General features: G+C 37.8%; 2 protein-coding genes across 2 annotated transcripts; one reads left to right on the top strand and one right to left on the bottom strand.

The window, feature by feature from the left end:
• The first annotated feature begins 9,333 nt into the window (after window positions 1-9,333).
• On the top strand, window positions 9,334-12,203 carry LOC107728889 (replication factor C subunit 3-like). Its single transcript, XM_016539195.1, has 9 exons — window positions 9,334-9,624; window positions 9,912-10,049; window positions 10,134-10,201; window positions 10,282-10,379; window positions 10,538-10,719; window positions 11,257-11,393; window positions 11,545-11,643; window positions 11,791-11,860; window positions 11,983-12,203. The coding sequence occupies exons 1-9, from the start codon at window positions 9,538-9,540 to the stop codon at window positions 12,172-12,174; spliced, it is 1,071 nt and encodes a 356-aa protein (XP_016394681.1). The 5' UTR covers window positions 9,334-9,537; the 3' UTR covers window positions 12,175-12,203.
• Window positions 12,204-12,920: 717 nt separating this feature from the next.
• On the bottom strand, window positions 12,921-19,256 carry LOC107728890 (klotho-like). The gene is made up of 5 exons (XM_016539196.1): window positions 18,495-19,256; window positions 17,011-17,521; window positions 16,529-16,797; window positions 14,528-15,653; window positions 12,921-13,261 (listed from the first exon to the last, which is right to left on the bottom strand). Exons 1-5 carry the CDS (start codon window positions 19,218-19,220, stop codon window positions 12,921-12,923), a joined length of 2,973 nt encoding a protein of 990 aa, XP_016394682.1. The 5' UTR covers window positions 19,221-19,256.
• Window positions 19,257-19,625: the final 369 nt, after the last annotated feature.

The raw sequence follows: 19,625 nt of genomic DNA, 5'->3' as shown, positions 1-19,625 counted from the left end.
CCAAACAGAGGGGCCGTATTTACACCCTCATCAAGAATGCCACTTTTGTCTTCAAAACTCACAACAGACTAAAGGCAACTGACATAAGCATGTACGGCAGCTATTTCTGTAGGGTGGGTGTGTGCTGGGTTGAACTGGGGTGTTAAAAACATGCTCTTCCCTCTCGGCCCTCGAGTCCCCCTTGTCCACCCTCTCAAAAACCCTCACCCATCACACAATGGTTGACTGTCTCCAAAGTTCCCGCTTGACTCTGGAGGAATGTCCGGCTTGGATCAGACCCAGTGTGCACGTCTTAACACTACACTGGGTCTGTGAGGTCACCGCAGCAGCAACCCCAAAGACGCAGTCACGCCGTTACAGGACCCTCCTCACGGACCATAGTTCTCTCATATGAGGCAATAGCTATGTTTCCATCCAAAGATGCAAATTTAACTTTACGCGCAAAACTGGAATATGGCATAAAACATTTGCGAATTAAACACCGTTTCCATCCAAAGAGTCAAAGAGACAAAAAAATTCATCACTTCCAGATAAACTGGCACTAAATATCACAAAGAAAAGTAGGAGAAGCCACTGAATATAATAATTTTCATATATGATAAATTACTTGCGCCTCAGAGCGAGCAGACGAAACACAATAAACGCTGCCATTGCTTTCGGAGGTGGATGCTTGCTGTTTGGGAACACAGTTGTGTAAGACAATTATACAGAAATACTTTGGTGACAGACTTTGCTCAGGCATTTCAGAACAACCAAAACAACATTTCTGATGCTGTGCAATGAGATCGGTCCACTGGTTAGTCAGGTTAGGCCATCCCATCATGCAAAGTCACATGACTTTTTTGATGCGCATGGTGGAATTTATTCGGTAAATGTGTTTCCATCGTAGTTAATGTGAATTTTTTCTTATCGGATCAAAAGTTTATCCTACTCAATTGTGCGCATACGATTTTTATGCGCATTTTTAGAATTTATGTGCATCTTGATTTTTCCATCCAGTGTTTTTTTATGCGCTATTCCAAAATGCACATGAAAATAGGTGGATGTAAACATAGCTAATGTTGCAGTGGAGAGTCTAATGATTCACCTAAAGACTTGTGGCCCTAGACATTTTTTCTTAAATATCTATATTTTAATAAATTAGCATAGTTATAACAAAATATATACTAATGTTTGGAAGTTTAGGGCTATTACACTCACCAAGGCTGTATTTATTTGATCAAAAACACAGTAAAAACAGTAATATTGTGAAACTTTATTATAATCTTAATTTGTTTCTGTTTGAGTATATTTTAAAATGCAATTTATTCCTGTGATGGCACAAGTTGAATTTTCAGTGTCACATGATCCTTCAGAAATCATTATAGTATGCTGATTTGGTGCTTAAGAAACATTTCTTATTGTCATCAATGTTGAAACAGATTTATTATATTTAATATTTTAATTTTTTTCAGGATTTTTTGATGAATAGAAAGTTCAAAAGAATAGCATTTATTTCAAATAGCAATGTTTTGCAACATTATAAATGTCTTTACTGTCACTTTTGATCAGTTTAAAGTGTCTTTGCAGAATAAAAGTATTACTTTTCTCCAACATTTTGTACAGTAGTGTATTTTCACAAAAAAACAGTTATATGAAACTATAAAAATAGATTTCTGTCTGTACCATAAAAACGCAGGGTAAGCGTGCACTATTGGCATCTATACGTGGTAATCTCAGAGGTTTCAGCTGGGGGCCAGATGGCACATTCTGTCAACCAATAACAAAATAGAGGATTTTACCATGGAAAAGTAACCGCAGGTTTTCTCCAAAACAATTATCCTTAATTAATGCAATACTAAATTAATTGGGGGTGTTGTCTACACACATGGCAACGCATTCCACTACTGCTGTCATGACTGCTGATGTATGCTGAGCTGGTGTCAGTAATCATGTTTATACGATGCTTTTCACACTAGGAGTTTCCACCTATAGAATCCATACACATCATGCAGTGCTAAGCAATTTATTCTATATCAATTAATCATTTTGTGATATATTCACATTATTTTACTATTGCTGGGAGTTTCTGATGTTATGGAGACAGACGACAAAGCGTCACTCAATAAATACAATAAAGAGATGAATATATAGAGGAACTGCCTATAGTACAGTATCTTAGAACATAGCTATATGAGCTATACGTATAGTTCTTGAAATGTTTTAAATTTGCACACAACTTAATAAACAAAAAAAACAAAACAACAACATTTAACAGTAAACCAAGTTGTCCACAGATGATCTGACGATAAATTACTGCAGCAGTTTCATTGCATGTAGTATTTTAGTTTTTTTGTGCTATAAGATTTGGAATGTTTGCCATGGCAACCATTTCAAAAACATATAAACAGCTAGGTATCAGAACTGATGGCCACCAGCAAACACCAAAACATCAAATAAATGATCCAGAACAAGAGGGAATGCCATGGTGCTACTTTGACTATGATATATTCATATCAATAGTAATACTTAAATATATTTACTATATTTAATAAATATGATATTTAATTACTCAAAGATGCTTCAAAGAATACCATGGTATTACAACATAGAATTGTACAGTAACTTTCCCTTTAAAATTACTGTTTTCCTCATTGTATAGTTCACCCAAAAATGAAAATTCCAAACCCGTAAGATCTTTGTACATCTTCAGAACAGAAATTAAGATATTTTTGATGAAATCCGAGAGCTTTCTGAACCTCCGTAGACAGCAACGCAACAGTAGTAGTAAGGACATTGTTAAAATAGTCCATGTGACATCAGTGGTTCAACCATAAGTTTACGAAGCTACGAAAATACTTTTTGTGCGCAAAGAAAACACAAATAATGACTTTATTCAACCATTTCTTCTCTTCCATGTCAGTCTTGAATGCGCGTTCACGAAAGTATCACGATGCATACATGTGGTGCTGCTGACTTCAGACAGGTTTACGAAGATAGTTTTATGTACAGCGTGCGTCATCTTCTGCTTGTAAACAAGGCGCAGCACATCCACGTTCTACGTCAGAATGCAGAAGAAACCTTAATTTGTGTTCCGAAGATGAACAAAGGTCTTGCAGGTCTTGCAAACTCCAAAGACAAAAAAGAGACTAGTTTTTCATTAATTCTCTCTATTTGCTATGTAACATGTCAAAGATCAATTATACAATGCATATAAAACATCACTGATCAGCGAGCACTGATCACTGAGCAGCATCCTCTAAAAGCACTTTTTCACCTCATTTCTCATTTTTTTAAAGGGTCATTCTTTAATCAGTTGGCAAATTTAGTTTCTTTCTATAATTAAAATTTAGCCAATGATTTGTGTACAGAGTTCTCTTCTATGATTGAGTGAGCTTTGCAGCAACATGAACATTTAATGAATGCTGAAAGCACTGCAGTGTATGCTTGTGCTGCACAGTGTGTCTGTGTGAACGTGTCTGTCTGTCAGTGCATGTCTCCATGTGACACGCTGCATTTCATAGCTGAAGACATTCCATCACTCTATGCGTTCTCCGCACTCCCCCAGCCTCACATGGGTAAAAATAGCCCGTCTCACACACACACTGGAGCTGTGTGTTTGGGAATCTGGGGTTGTAAATGAACAGGAAGTGGCTTCGTCGCCATGCACTAAATGAGGGTTCTTTTTTTCTAATTGTCGCCATTACTGGGGGAAAGATTGGGGGATTTTTTTTTAAGACCCAGAACTTGCTTAAAGAGGCCCCTATGCGAGAACCAACACTGAGCAGCCTGGGACAGACATGAGTACTACAGGACAAAGCTATTTGTTCATTTGGTGGAAGTGTCCAGTCTGTGGAAAGCATGTTCCTAGCATTAAATGTAGCCACTGGGGCCCCCCAAAAATACTCTGTTCTTCATTTTCTGTCTCTATCCATCTACTGTGTCAAAGCCTCTCTCTTTCACTCCTCACAATAATTCCTTTTGAGGGTCACCATCAGCGCCAGGATTGTGGAGGTTGTGGGGAGAATGTATCGGTCATAAAACTGTAACAGAACATGTTTTTAACGGTGTAAAGATGACTAAATGCCCCCCAGACTGCCCCTGGAATTGCTTTGGTTAGGAATTAAAATACTCAAAACTGAGTTGAGGAACAAAACACATGTATTAGAGTCCATTCTAAGATTCTCAAGGATGTAATGAGTGTTTTAATAAATCTAAAACATTCCACAGCATTCCAGTGGAAACAATTAGTCATAACCTTCTGATCAACAGCAGAGTATTGATTGTACTCTGATCACGAGGCAACCCGCATTACATTACCACAGAGAAAAACTGTCCCTGACCATGACAATGTGGATTGCAAGGTTAAAGAATGTAAAAACAGAACAAGAAAGGACGAATGACAGACTGACCCACTTTTTAAAAACACCTTGGCACCGCTGAGAGCAGATAAAGCTTATGCAGCATTTTATAAGCCAAGAATGCAATATATTATTAATCACTGGGGAAAGAAAAAAAAAACACACCAGTGTAGATTATATTTATGTAACGCCTCTGTGTCCTTATTTGGTTGTTCCTGTCCTCATTATTCCCACCGATGACGGAGAGCCATTTCCCGCCGCGATCCACGAGCCGGAGCAAAGCCCCACGGCTGAAAAGAGGATCGCCTCGGATGTTAAGCCCAACGCGTCAGACCAGGTGCGAGAGCCGGTGACAGCCCTTGTTGTCTCTACATTAAATATCCTTATTTGAATCCTTGTCGTCGTCCTCCTCATCCTGCCTGCCTCCACACACTTGACCGTGACAATTTACTTATCGTGAAATATATATGATTGTTTTCTACTTTAATTTTAACAAACCTCTAACTCTATTAAAATTAAACTTTGGTGCAAATCAGTGTGCACCTTGAATTTAAATATTAATTAACCCTAAGAATAAAACTCGCAAATCAAGAACACCAGCAACCATCCACAACTCCCTAATAGGCAAAAACTACTTGCATTTTCTTGTGAAAATGCAAAAACCTAGTCATATAGTTGTCATGCTTTCATTTAAGAGGCATAATGAAGCCACACTGCATGTTCAACCTTGTGCCACGAACTCACAAGTCGCAACCCAGAGATATAAATAAACTCTTTTGGGGCTTCAAAGTGTCTCTGAGCCTCAGTGACAGGATACAGACTGACAGAGATGCAAAAAGCAAGAAGTGCGCTCTCAGAATTCATAACAATATGTTGCAATGCATGCTGGGGAAAGTAAATATCAGGACTGCCTGGCATCTGGTCACACTAACCAAACTGATTAAGACTTTAGTGCCTTACAATCTAATGAACCGCCCTACCTGTCCAACACAAACCATCCATGCTTCCTATATAATCTGACACCGGATCTCTTACAGCACTGTTCTAAAGTTTGGGGTTGGTAAGATTTTTCAAATGTCTTTGAAAGAAGTCTCTTATGCTTACCATGACTGCATTTATTTATTTGAAATAAAAATCTTCTGTAACATTGTAAATGTCCTTACGGTGACTTTTGATCCATTTAATACATCCTTGCTAAATAAAAGTATTAATTCCTTTAAAAAAAGTATTCAGGTATAAAGAAAATTTTGCATGCATCTACTGTATCTATAGGTGTTACTGCCATCTAGTGGTATGCTTTTATGTCATCTGCATCATTCAGACCTCTTTTCCCAGAAAAGATAAAAAATAAACAATAAGAAATACAAACAAGCAAATGCCAAAAAAAAAAAGAACTCACATTCATTTTCACATCTGGCTGGCATCTCCTCATTCTTAGTCTCTGTAATGCTGTAACTGCTGGAGAGTTAAAGGTCTGTATACTTGATGGGAGCTTCTGTGTGTCCCTCAACCATCTTCTGTTTAGTCGGCCATGGCTTTGTAAACCTGTGAATATCCCTCTGTAGTCAGGTAGTTCATGAAGAACTTTAGCAGCATCACCCTGCACTGAAATTACTCCTCACCATCTGAGCGGCAACAGTAATGCACAGACAATTTCATGTTCTGTTAGTGCTCTGCCAAACAGCACGTACAGCGAAATTCAGCCAGACCACAAAGCTTCACCAGACACTTCACATATGGAGTTTTTGATCGGTTTGATCTGCTTTGCACCTGTACATGAAGGGGAATGTTAGTGCTGTTGTGTGAAGGTTACTGTACATGTTGAGTGGACATTGCTCCCTCAAAATCAGTAAGAGAACTACCGTGATGATGCCATATCAACAGGAAATGACCTGAAATAATTAAAAAACTTTGCGATTAAACTAGCTTTCAAAATTCAAAATCTTCAAGAAGGTACAATTTAAACCTCTCATTGCTCTTTCACTGATCAAGAGTTAAGTTTCATTTAATTGTGAAATGTTTGAGATTCTTCCAGAAATTTGTGCAATCATTAATATATTTTTCTCTGAAGAAAAAAAAAATCAGAAAAGCATGACACAAGTCTATTTACAAAATGTGTTTACAATGAGAAATGTAAAAAAAATTTTAAAAAAATCTGGAAAAAAACATTTTCAGCTGTTGTGTGAAGGTTACTGTACATGTTGAGTGGACATTGCTCCCTCAAAATCAGTAAGAGAACTACCGTGATGATGCCATATCAACAGGAAATGACCTGAAATAATTAAAAAACTTTGCGATTAAACTAGCTTTCAAAATTCAAAATCTTCAAGAAGGTACAATTTAAACCTCTCATTGCTCTTTCACTGATCAAGAGTTAAGTTTCATTTAATTGTGAAATGTTTGAGATTCTTCCAGAAATTTGTGCAATCATTAATATATTTTTCTCTGAAGAAAAAAAAAATCAGAAAAGCATGACACAAGTCTATTTACAAAATGTGTTTACAATGAGAAATGTAAAAATTTTTTTTTTAAAATCTGGAAAAAAACATTTTCAAACAAAAAAAAAAAAAGGAAAATGTCTGTTTTGTGGTGTTACCTGAGTCTTCAGTAATCCATACAGGTAATGAAGTGCTTCCTTTGGGATGGTTCCTCGATCTAACTGATCTCTGAGAATACTGTGTATATGCCATCAAGGGGAGGGAAGTAAAAAAGAGAAAGATGACATGTGTTGGCCATGAAGAACGAGATTTATCAACAGCTTTTATGAAATACAGTAGGCTATATACTACTCATTAGTAGCATACTAGATTAACTTAAATGAACACTAAATGTACGAATTATGGTATAACAGTACAAGGCATGACAGGTCTTACATTTAGTCTGCTGTCACTGTGATGGCATCAGACATTAATACCGGAGTACTCTGGTATAAAAGGGCAGTATGAAACCTTGGAACCGTGTATTCATTTACGCAGGATAAAGTACGAATAGTGTGAAACATGGAAAAAACATGACCCAAAATGACGTTCACCTGTGTTGGAATAATACTAGGCTAATTGTGGAATTGTGACAATTCCTGACTCAACTTGTAGGCCTATAACATTGGCAAGACAGCAGAGACTAGGCCTATTGCTGAAATTCCTCAACTAAAATGGACGAATATTTCTGTGATTTGAAAAGCATTCCTGAGATACCATAGGTATCAGCAAACACTTTACAATTCTGTATTCCTCATTGTCATCTTTCCTTTCTCGCTCACCTCTTAATATTCTTTAATAGAGCTTCTGAAGTGAACAAATATCAGACAGAATAAAGTCAATGCTGAAAAAAAAACATATGAGATTGTTTTCCCTGTACAGTATGTAGCCTATTGTATGCAATAATTTCACAAAATGTCTCGTGTACACAAATGTGTAATATATAATTCTTTGAAGGATAGGAGATACAGTTCATTTTGAGATAAGCATCAGTGTGGACATCAGACTAAGCTGTTTTGCCAATAAATGCAGCATAGAGTTAAGGATGTAGGTGAAAACTGAGGAAAGGGCAAAAGACAGCCCTTGAATCACCGTGGGTTGAATGACAGAAACTGCATAGGTAAGGTGCAAGGAATCCCTAACACAGATCTGAATATTCTGAATACAAAATCTTCAGTATTGTCATTTAATTCAATCTCCTGAAAAATACACATTTACACTTTTAATTACACGTATCTATTTGCGCCTTAGATTTCAATTACAATACGTCTTTAAAGGCTGTTTTCTCAAAATGATTTTTTCCCCATCTATATTCTGACGGTTCGTACAGAGGGCCTAAAAGCATATTTCTATTGTGTTTTTATTTCTCGTATCATTAGCCTATAAGCATCATTTGATGACAATAAGGCTATGCATCATCATGAATTACGTAGGAAAAAATCCAATAAATTCATTACAAACAGGGCCGCTGCTGGCCAAATGGGTGCCTCAAGCAGAATAGTATTGTTGTGCCCCTTCCCCTTTATACAGTCTATGCCCTTCCCTAAAAAAAATTTAAAAAAATAAAAACTACTATGAGGGGTCAAAATAGAACTTTAATAAAATATAAAAGTAAATAAATAAATTGTAATAAAAATTGTATTATTTATAAATTAAAATTGTAGCATTATGTATTTTAACAGTGTTATTCAATGAAATATGACCATTATTAATTAACCAATCGCCTCGTTGTTTTTATACAATAGCCTACATTTTAATTCATGGAAACTAGAATATTAAGTCAGATGCGTTGTTGGTGGTGGTGAAATTATTACCGACTTTACACGTTACTAACGTCAGTCAAAGAAGTTTCACAGGATTATGAACGTAGTTACCTGAAAGTGATGCACGGGCTTCATCTCGGGCTTTTTATTTTTCTTTTCTCCGCGCCGGACTGCGCTGATGTCTTTTCCCTGATATCGCCTAGTTGTCCATTAATCACGATGATCATTTGTATTCAGCCACAAGCATGAGGTGAAAGCGAGCGCGGGCGCAGATGCGGGAATGGCGCGTCACGTGTGCTTAAGGTGCATTCACGCCATATCGGAATTCCCGTAATTACGAGATTCCAACTTGTAAAAAGCGTTCACATCCTCGTAATTACAACTTGTGAACTGGGAGTTTTCTGAGAGCTACGACTTGTGCCACATGACCGCCGTACCACCTGACCACCGCAGGCTCCGTTTATCCGTTTAGCCGTTGATAAGTGTTGCTGCAGAAAAGCATAATTCCGAGTCCGAGCCCGAGGACGTCACGTGCTGTCATCTCGAAATTACGGTAATTACGATATGGCGTGAACGCAGCATTATACTGCCTGCTGCGTTCATTTTATATAGTGATGGGAAACCGAGGCTTTCTGAAGCGTTTGAGGCTTTCATGAAAGTGTGCCGATAAACGGTTCATTACTCGAAGCTTTAAACACAGTGTGCATTAGCGACATCTGGTGGTCGGACTTGTTTTCTCCCTGATTACAATCTATTAGTGCCGAACTGTAAGGAGTGCAGCAATGTATAGTTTTACGAAACGCGAAAGCACTTGACCCTCTTCGCTCTCTGTAGATGCCGTTCTGACAGTGTGCTGCGCGGGTTTACGTTTCGCGGGAGCAGGCAGCTCACAACAACAATATTATTTTTAAAAAAATTTTTACAGAGGCGCGATATTCTTATCATTCAGGGGAGAAAATGAGTTTGTGGGTTGATAAATATCGACCATCGTCCTTGGCTAAACTCGACTACCACAAGGAGCAAGCAAACCAGCTCAAAAATCTGGTAAAGAAGCAGAAACTATCTAGACAGCGAACTGGTGTTTGTGTTTGGTCAGACTAAAGTCAATTTAAATAACTAAATATGAATTATATTTTATGTACATCATTGCGCTCTCTTCTGGAAGTAAATACTTCAAATTGTTTGTTTACAGTTGCAGCAACAATATACTTTGCAGTAGCTGTGATATAACGTTAATTAAATGTGCTTCACATATTAGCCATACTGTCTTTAATTAGTACTGAATAATATAATTAGATAAAATAATGATCTCTCACTGGTTAATTTTACAGGTCCAGTGTGGTGATTTCCCCCACTTGTTGGTTTATGGACCGTCTGGTGCTGGTAAGAAAACCCGGATCATGTGTTTGCTCAGAGAGCTGTACGGTCCCGGGGTCGAGAAACTCAGGATTGAACACCAGTCCATCACGGTATTTAAAAAAATAGTTATAAACTGTTTTCTAGTTGTATAGCCTAATACTACAGTATTAACTATCAGTGTTTGTCTGTTGTAGACTCCATCTAAAAAGAAGCTTGAAATCAACACAATTTCCAGCAACTACCATCTAGAGGTGAATCCAAGGTAATGCAAAGATTGACTGGGCTCTGTGTATGTTGGGAGAATTTACTAGCAGAACCTCATGCCTGATCTGTTTTCCTCAGTGATGCTGGGAACAGTGACCGTGTGGTCATTCAGGAGCTGATCAAAACTGTTGCCCAGTCTCAGCAGATTCAGTCCAGTGCTCAAAGGGAGTTCAAAGGTTTGGCTTTTTTCTTTCATTGGGTTAGATGATTAATCTGAATGTTAAATAGCTAAGAGCTGTGTCTGGATTTGATAGCTTTATATTAATGATCTGTACACTTATACAACAGTAATATAATAGAACTTGCAATGATAAAATGTCTCATCTCTTCACAGTCGTGCTGCTGACGGAGGTGGACCGTCTCACTAAAGATGCCCAGCATGCCTTGCGCCGTACGATGGAGAAGTACATGTCCACTTGTCGACTGATTCTGTGCTGCAACTCCACCTCAAAAGTGATTGCCCCCATCAGGAGCAGGTGTCTGGCTGTGAGAGTCCCCCTGCCAAGTGTGGAAGAGGTGAAGTTTTCTTTTTCTTTTAAGAAATTATTACTTTAATTCAGCAAGGATGCATTTTAAAAAGTGACATTAAATACATTTATAATTTTTGAAAAAAATAAAATGTTTCCAATAAATGCTATTCTTTTGACAATTCATTAAAGAATCCTGAAAAATCATTTTCACAAAAAAAAATAATAATAATTAAACTGTACTATGTACAACTGTATTTAACATTGGTAATGAGAGATGTTTCTTGAGCAAATCAGCATATTAGAATGATTTCTGGAGGATCATGTGACACTGAAGACTGGAGTAATGAAAATTCAGCTTTAGCATCACAGGAATAAATTACATTTTAAAATATATTAAAATAAAAAAGTTGTAATAATATTTCACAGTACTACAACTTTTTCTGTATTTTTATCAGTCTTGGTGAGCATATGCATTCTTTCTTAAATATATCAATTTAATGAAAAAATGCATTCAAATTACAAGTTTTAAATTCAAATGTGTTTTGCTTGACATGTGAAAACAACCCAACCTTTGTCCTCTCAGGTGTGCAGTGTTCTGTCAGGCGTGTGCAAGAAGGAGGGGCTGCTTCTTCCTCCTGAACTGGCCAAACAGATCGCTGAGAAATCTGGCCGTAACCTCCGTAAAGCCCTGCTGATGTGTGAGGCCTGCAGAGTTCAACAGTAAGTCAGCAAGAATAAAGATCGCAGAGAATTAAATAAATGATCGGTGCTGTTCAATCACAAATGAAGCCTCTGAATGAACACAACTCACCTGAAGTCTATGACACACATACGGTTTAGGTAATCTGTTCCCAAATTGACTTTCCTGCAGGTATCCATTCTCTCCAGACCAGGACATCCCTGAGACAGACTGGGAGGTTTACCTCAGAGAGACTGCTAATGCTATAGTCAGCCAGCAGAGCCCTCAAAGGTCAGAACATACATGAATACAAGCACACAATTAAAATCCCCTGCTGCCCTTTACATTATGATAGATTTGAATAAACTTGGTTTCAATAACCTGGTATTTTTTTAAGTGATATACATGCAAACTAAAGCGTCCATTATATTTTTACAGACTTTTGGAGGTTCGGGCACGATTGTATGAACTTCTGACTCACTGCATCCCACCAGAAGTCATCATGAAGGTATAGCTACTTATTTGCAGCATAAATAAATCATGTGTACTGTGAAATAGTTAAATTGCAGGGTTAAATAAAACTGGTGAACAATCACTGCATTAACACTTTTTCTTTGCATGGTATTCCAGGGCCTGGTGACAGAGTTGCTAAGTAACTGTGATGGACATTTGAAGGCTGAGGTGGTTCAGATGGCGGCATACTATGAGCACAGACTGCAGCTTGGCAGCAAAGCAGTCTACCACCTGGAGGCCTTTGTGGCTAAATTCATGGCCATCTACAAGAAGTTTATGGAAGATGGACTTGACAACTTTATGTTCTGAGCCACTGTAGCCTAAAATAATAAGATATATTAATTAACTGTTTGTTTTTCATAATAAAAACCATTTCAAATGTTTTTGGCCTGCTATTATTGCAATTTGGGTATCTAATCAAAGAGGTACAGAATTTCACATGGACACAGATGAAATGAGCAAAACCTTGACCACATAAAGCACGAATGGAATGGAAATCGCAAACATAAATATATAAAAAAAGCATAATATAATCCTTATATGTAAATATAACAAAAAGGGCAGATAAAGAAAATTATAAGAGTACATATAAATGATAGGTAATAGAAAATTAAAGATATCAAAGTTACTTTACTATGAAATTAAGTATAACATTAAACATTTATTTAATACATTAAAGTTATATAATAATATAATATATATAATGACCTCTGTAACATCACTTAAGCTAACCATAGCAAGGTCTTCAAAACGCCAGAACAGAATAAATTACTTTTCCCCCATAACTTTTATTTTACAACTCGTGCAAAAACCAAGCCGTTGTGCAAACTTGACCAAATAATGCAATATACTTTTTTTTTCTTACAAATAAATAGTGTTTTTACATGGTAAAGCTGCAGTTAAATAATTATCCAGGCATTCCTGGCTTGTGTAGTACCCACTAAGAAATTCCAGAAGTACTACGATTTAAGAAAGAGTTAAAAGCATAGTTTGTAGGTTATCAAACTAACCAGTAAAACAAATAAATTAAAAGTGTCCACTGGAACCATTTTCTTTCATTTTTTGGTGGCTATTTTGTGCCTTTTGACTGCATAGTAGATAACAAGGCACACTGTGATCAGCATGCAAGAGCTCACCAGAGAGAGAAAGCCAACAACAGGCTGCTTGGTGAGGACATAACGTCTAGAGCCGTGCACTGGAGCACGGGGGCAATGTTGTTGAGGTGTGCCTGGGGCAGGGAAGCCGTTGTGGTGGATAATGTTTTTGTAATGGGCCAGTGAAGATTTTGAAATGACCTCCTCCTGCACATGACCATACATGCCAAAGCCTGGGTCCCGCTGGTCGCTGAACGCATATGCAAAATATCCCTTCAGATTGACTCCATCCAGTGTATATGCTAAAAGAACAAATCAGAAGTTAGAAAACAACTGAAGAGAACTCATGATGTAACTATAAAGCGAATTCAGATGACAAAGTAAATAAGGCCTTGCCAGTGTTTTGGGAATGGTAAACAAATATTTTTTCCAAAGCTCAGATAAAGAGTGGCTTGCTAGTTTTCCTGAGATCAGCAAACTGTTTCCCCAGTTTTCTGCTTAATAATTAAGCTGCTGTGTGTGGATGTGTGTGTACAACGTGAGCTTTGTGCCTCTAAATAGAAACAGCATTGCTTTGAGTCATCAGAACTTATCCAAGTGGGTTATTGTACTGGGAAACTTAAAAAAAGATGTTGTAAAATTCAACGTCTAGGACACCCTACAAATATGATAACATTTATTATAAATTCGTATTTTATAAATAAACAACATATAATAATACTGAAGCAAACAGTAAGTTTAATTACACTTACAATAAGTTTAATTACACCTATGAGTTACATTTAATATCAGTACATAATTAGTTTTTAATCTTAATAATCTTAAATAATACGAATAACTAACATTTCCTTGCATTTAAATTTTATTAAAATTTGCAAGAAAGGTTTTTAATAAAAACAAAAAATAGCCATATTAGGATAACCTAATTAGTAAATGTTAAAAGCTACAGTATCATATTTGATATACAAATTTCTAAGGCCTCTAAACTGATAGGGAAAAAAATCTTCTACATGCCTTCTGTCATCTGAGTGAGTTTTTTAGTTTTTTAGCAAGTAAAAATAATATCAAAATATTATATATAGGGCTTTGCTTTTTTAAGTGTATTTTTTCAATCATTATTGTATTCCATTGCATTATATGTTTTGCCCCCCACAATAAAAACTACAGAGCTTTAAACATCTGCAATACTGTTATAAAGATCTCACTGATTTACATTACAAGCTGTCAGAATTTCATCTTACTTTTTTGGTCATATAAATATCAGTAACTGCACCAAACTGCATATTTGCTCCTTTTGGGCCTCTGAATAAAATGGGGTGTTTTCTAAGGGCTTTTTTTCTCATTGAGTATACGTTTCATATTCTCCTATATAAGCCATAAAAGCATGATGTATCAAATATGGTACTCAACAAATAGCACATATGCAAAAATGTTTTTACATTTTTTGAAAATATTTTGTCTAAAGGTGCAATAAAGTTCTCCTGATAAAAGCAAAACACTGGGATCAGTATAAGCCATCCTGTATCTATTTATTGGAAGCCAACACATGGCATTATATGGTTCCTTACCTTTTAAGGCCTCATTAATGTAGTTGTAAAAGTAGTAGACACGCAAGCTATCCTTAAACCTAGCAGTGTCCTCTTGAACACCATTGGCCATCACGTAAATGGGAACCCCTTTGTATCGAGAGTTAACCCAGTTCAGTGCCTTGCGAAGACCCCAGGGGACCACAGGAGAGTTGCGTCTTGGAGACATGATCCAGGTCACGTCAGAAATCAGCTGTACCTGCAACTTGTCTTTGAAGGTGTATTTGTCCTCCACTCCATCATACACCATCGAGGTAGTAAAATGGCTGATGGCGAAGAAATCGTAGGTTCCTTTAACCAACAGCTGATCTTCATCGCTGAATGCGGGTAAGTGGTAGTTGAAGAGATCAATATTGTTTCGCTGTTGGAGCCAAGTACGCATCACCGCTGGGTAATCACCACTACCAAAGATGGGCTCTGCAAACCAGCCGACTCGAAAGTCCAGGACTCGGTTTGCAGGCTCAACGTCCTCTCTGTTGAAAGAAAACGCAGGTTCGACCCAGTCCATATGAAGAACCAGTGATGCCTTACCACCTTGGGCTCTGCGAAATTCGGTGTCGTAGACGTGCCAAGCTAACGCATGCGCACGGAGCAGCTGGTGGCCCACAGTGAATTCAAGATCTTCATCGTTAGGTTCATTCAACGTGATCCACAGCTTCACATGAGCTCCTAGTCGTTGGAAACACAACCTGGCGTAGTCTGCAAAGGCCTGAACTGTCTCCTCGCTCTGCCAGCCCCCACCAGCCTCCATGGGTGCCGGCAGGCTGGACAGTTTCCCTGTGTGGTGCCAAAGGGTCACAACAGGGGTTAAGTTAACCTTTTGTAGCTCACTGACAAAGCAATGGTAGTATTTTAGAAGTGTTTCGTTAGCATCAGACACCTGGCCTGTTGGGGTGATGGAGGACCAGTTGAGGGAGAAGTGGAAGTGTGAGACTTGCATACGGTGTACGTCAGACACCTGCTGGAGGATGCTGCTGTAATCGGCACAGTGGTGTTTCCTGTGCATAGGGGGCACCAGCACCCCCGGGACCTTTTTCAGCTCTCCGTTACCAGAAACGTTCCAGATGTAAGCACTAGGGTCGGCAAACTGGGTAGGTATAGTATCAACCTTCAAAACAGCATCAGAAGGCAGAATTAAAAAGAAATTAAATTAAAATATATTTTTAATATATCCAAATGATGTTTATCAATGTTTGACGTTTGAACAAAGATCAAAGACTAAAGTTAAACACATCATAAGATCTACACAGAATCTAAGTTCTATAAAAGTGACATTTGAATGGGTCAAACAAGAACAATCAAGTAAGTTTGATTTGCTGGGCTGAAGTGTACAAACTAAAGCCATTTCCTTTTATTTTGATGAAATGTGTGCAGTTAGATGTAATACGAGGTTAACTATCAGGTTTTTTTTATATTTAAAAATCAACATTCAACCATCAATATTCAAATAAACATTATATATATATATATATATATATATACAAATTATTAAATGATTTGTGCAGACTTGTACGTATTTAGGTAGATTTTGAGGCACATTACCTTGAGAAAAAAAAAGTAATTTAATACAAATAAAAGTAACTGCGTCCTCAGTGGCTCAGATGTTGGGAGAAAATGAAGACTCTTATGTTCAGTCTTACATCCAAACACAGAATACCGGGATTGATTACGAGACATTGTTGACGTTACAGCTGCTTAAACGCAGAGAAATTGGAGGACAGCGTGCAACCAAACAACTCACTGCGGACGGAAACTATGGCAATGCAGGACTGTCAGTCATCGGCCATGGGCGATGTGACGTCATATTGCTTAGAGAATCATAACAGCACGCCTAGTGAGACTGATTTGGTTTAATGGGGATTATAAAATGGGTGGATTTTAATAATTGTAGGGAGGTTGTGTTCACACACTGCAAACACACATATATGTCCAAACACCATGTAAAAGGGGATTTTGCATAATAGGTGCCCTTTAAAATTTTACCTGTATTGAGTTGGCTGCAACTCCCCAGGCAAAGTCACAGGGAAAGACGCCCTGTGCAGGCCGGTTCTCAGGCAGCTGAGGGAAGCCATTCTTCTCTATGAGTTTGCTATAGAAAGTGGCAGATGTCTTTGGCTCTCTTTTCAGATCAGGAGTGTTGAAATCCACAAAGAATAGCCCTCGTCGTATTCCATATTCACGGTACCACTCATACCCGTCCAGCAGAGACCAGGCTGTGTAACCAATCACATTTACTCTGTCAAAGCGGATTGCTGTAAAGAGAAGAAAATTAACTGTGAAATGTGAATTGTTATATTGTTAATTGCTAAATAAGTCTAAATAGCCTACATTGTGAATGCTTCTTTAACCATTAAAAGATATACATAAGATAATCTCAAAATGGCCATATACTGGCTAATATTCGATCTATTATTATTAATTCTATCCTTGTCATTTCATCAAACACCCTCAATTCATCCATGTACCTTTTAGAGTCTCCATAATAAAGCGCTTCAGGTAGTACATATGCTTAGCATCCTTTGTTTTCGTGTTGCCACTTCCAAACCAGCCGCTCTCCACCACAAAGATGGGAGGATTGTTGTACTCGGCACCGACCCAGTACAGCAGCATCCTCAGACCCAGGTCTTCTGTCTGGCCAAAGAGCAGACTGTCATTGATCAGCTGAAAACTAAGAGCAGGTCCGTGAGACAGGGCAAAGAAGTCTGCTGTTCCATTAACGTACAAGCTCTCGGCCTCCGTGAAGGACGGCAGTCTGTGGGTCAAATTGCGTTTCATGCAGGGTGGATAGTCTCCATCCACAAACAATGGTCGGGCGAACCAGCCGAGCACAAAGTCCAGAGAACACTGGCAGGCTTTCCTGTTCTCCTGCCGGGTTCTGCTAGGTTTGATCCAGTGGGAGGCCAGAGCCATGGACACTCGCCCACCCTGACTGGAACGATACCGGTCATCATACAAGTGCCAGGCTGCTGCATGAGCCTAGGAGACAACACAGGTCAGAAAAAAAAGTCAATACTTTATATTTGGAAAACATTTACTGTATACTGCACTTTAAATTACATAAATTGAACAAACATAATTAAACAAAGCAAAAAAAAAAATTATTAACAATATCTAAATAAATGATTAACATTATATTTTTCATTATTTGAATCTATTTTTTTAAGATATTGAAAACTCTTTCAAGACTATGTGTGTTTGTGTTGTATTATCTTTGTTTATTAAATATATAAATAAATACATAAATGGCTCTAATTACCTTTAGAAGATTATGTCCAACTCTGAAAGGCAAATCGGAGTCATTTTTGATACCAGGTGCCACAACCCCAGTTCCATATCCATGCCAGGCAACAACAAAAGGATGGAGGCCAGAGCCATGGACACTCGCCCACCCTGACTGGAACGATACCGGTCATCATACAAGTGCCAGGCTGCTGCATGAGCCTAGGAGACAACACAGGTCAGAAAAAAAAGTCAATACTTTATATTTGGAAAACATTTACTGTATACTGCACTTTAAATTACATAAATTGAACAAACATAATTAAACAACAAATAAAAATGCTAACAAAAAAAATTAACAATCATTCTAGCCTTGAACAAGCTGTTTTAATATATTTTTGTTTTTATAAACATTATTTTTGCTTATTAACATATAACAAAAAAGAAAATGTATATTTATATATAAAATACTTGTATATACATTTATAACATTATATATGTTACTTTTTTAATGTTTTTTTTTTATTACTTTAGTTTTAACAGTAATTACAATAATTCTCACAATGAATATATATATATATATATATAAATAAATGATTAACATTATATTTTTCATTATTTGAATCTATTTTTTTAAGATATTGAAAACTCTTTCAAGACTATGTGTGTTTGTGTTGTATTATCTTTGTTTATTAAATATATAAATAAATACATAAATGGCTCTAATTACCTTTAGAAGATTATGTCCAACTCTGAAAGGCAAATCGGAGTCATTTTTGATACCAGGTGCCACAACCCCAGTTCCATATCCATGCCAGGCAACAACAAAAGGATTATTAATAGTAATCCAAAATTTCACATCCGATCCAAATGTTTTAAAACAAAAATCTGCATATTCTCTGAATAGTTCCACCATAACCGAATTGCTCCAGCCTCCAAATAAAGTCTGCAAACTGTCTGGCAGGTCCCAATGATATAAAGTCACAACGGGCTGCACTTTAATTTCCTTCAATCCTCGAATTAGACTTTTATAATACTCCACACCTTTTACGTTGTAGCTTTCTTTGGTGCCATTGGAGAAGATGCGTGGCCAGGACAGAGAAAAGCGGTAGTGACTGACTCCAAGTTGCTGCAGGGCTCGGAGGTCTCCCGGGATGTTGTGATAACTGTCACTGCCCACATCGCCTCTGGATACCCGGGTCCCACCGCGAGTGAAAGTATCCCAGATAGACTTACCCTTCCCGTCTTTCTCCCAGGCTCCTTCAACTGAATAGGCAGCGGTGCCGACAGCCCACATGAACTTGTCAGGGAAAGTGTCATAGAGGAAGGCTTTGTCACCGGGATATGGAAGTTTGCTAAATCTATCCCATGTGTGCAGCCCTGTGCCTGGAGCAGCTGCTGTCCACTGTAGATGACTGAACAATACGAACGCCAAAACAATCCACGTCACTTTCATGGTGTCAGAGAACTGGACAGCTTTCCAAATGTTAAACAAGTGAGTTGTGTCTCTTACTTCACTCTGAGCTGTTTGCAACTGTGGTATAACCCACCTGGCCCCATCTGGGCCCGTTTTTTGTCCTCTCAGGAAATCTATCAATTATTACCCAGGCACTTGACGGGTAAATAGGTATCCAAGCGCCGCGCAATTCCAGCCTTCATAATAACACATTTCCTCCTGCTAGTGTATGATAGGGCAAATATGATTTTACAGTAAAACAACAACAACAACAAACAATTGATGATTTGTCTAGTGGCAACTGAATATTTTTTAAGACTGAAACCTATGAATGAACCACATATTAGGAAAGGAAAGGAGGTGACTTGTGGCCAAGTAATTTCACCCATCCAGGTGCACAAACAC

The sequence above is a fragment of the Sinocyclocheilus rhinocerous genome, unplaced genomic scaffold (assembly GCF_001515625.1).
Source record: "Sinocyclocheilus rhinocerous isolate Xijiao unplaced genomic scaffold, SAMN03320098_v1.1 scaffold397, whole genome shotgun sequence".
Classification (NCBI taxonomy): Eukaryota; Metazoa; Chordata; class Actinopteri; order Cypriniformes; family Cyprinidae; genus Sinocyclocheilus; species Sinocyclocheilus rhinocerous.
This window is presented reverse-complemented; position numbering and strand designations above follow the sequence as displayed.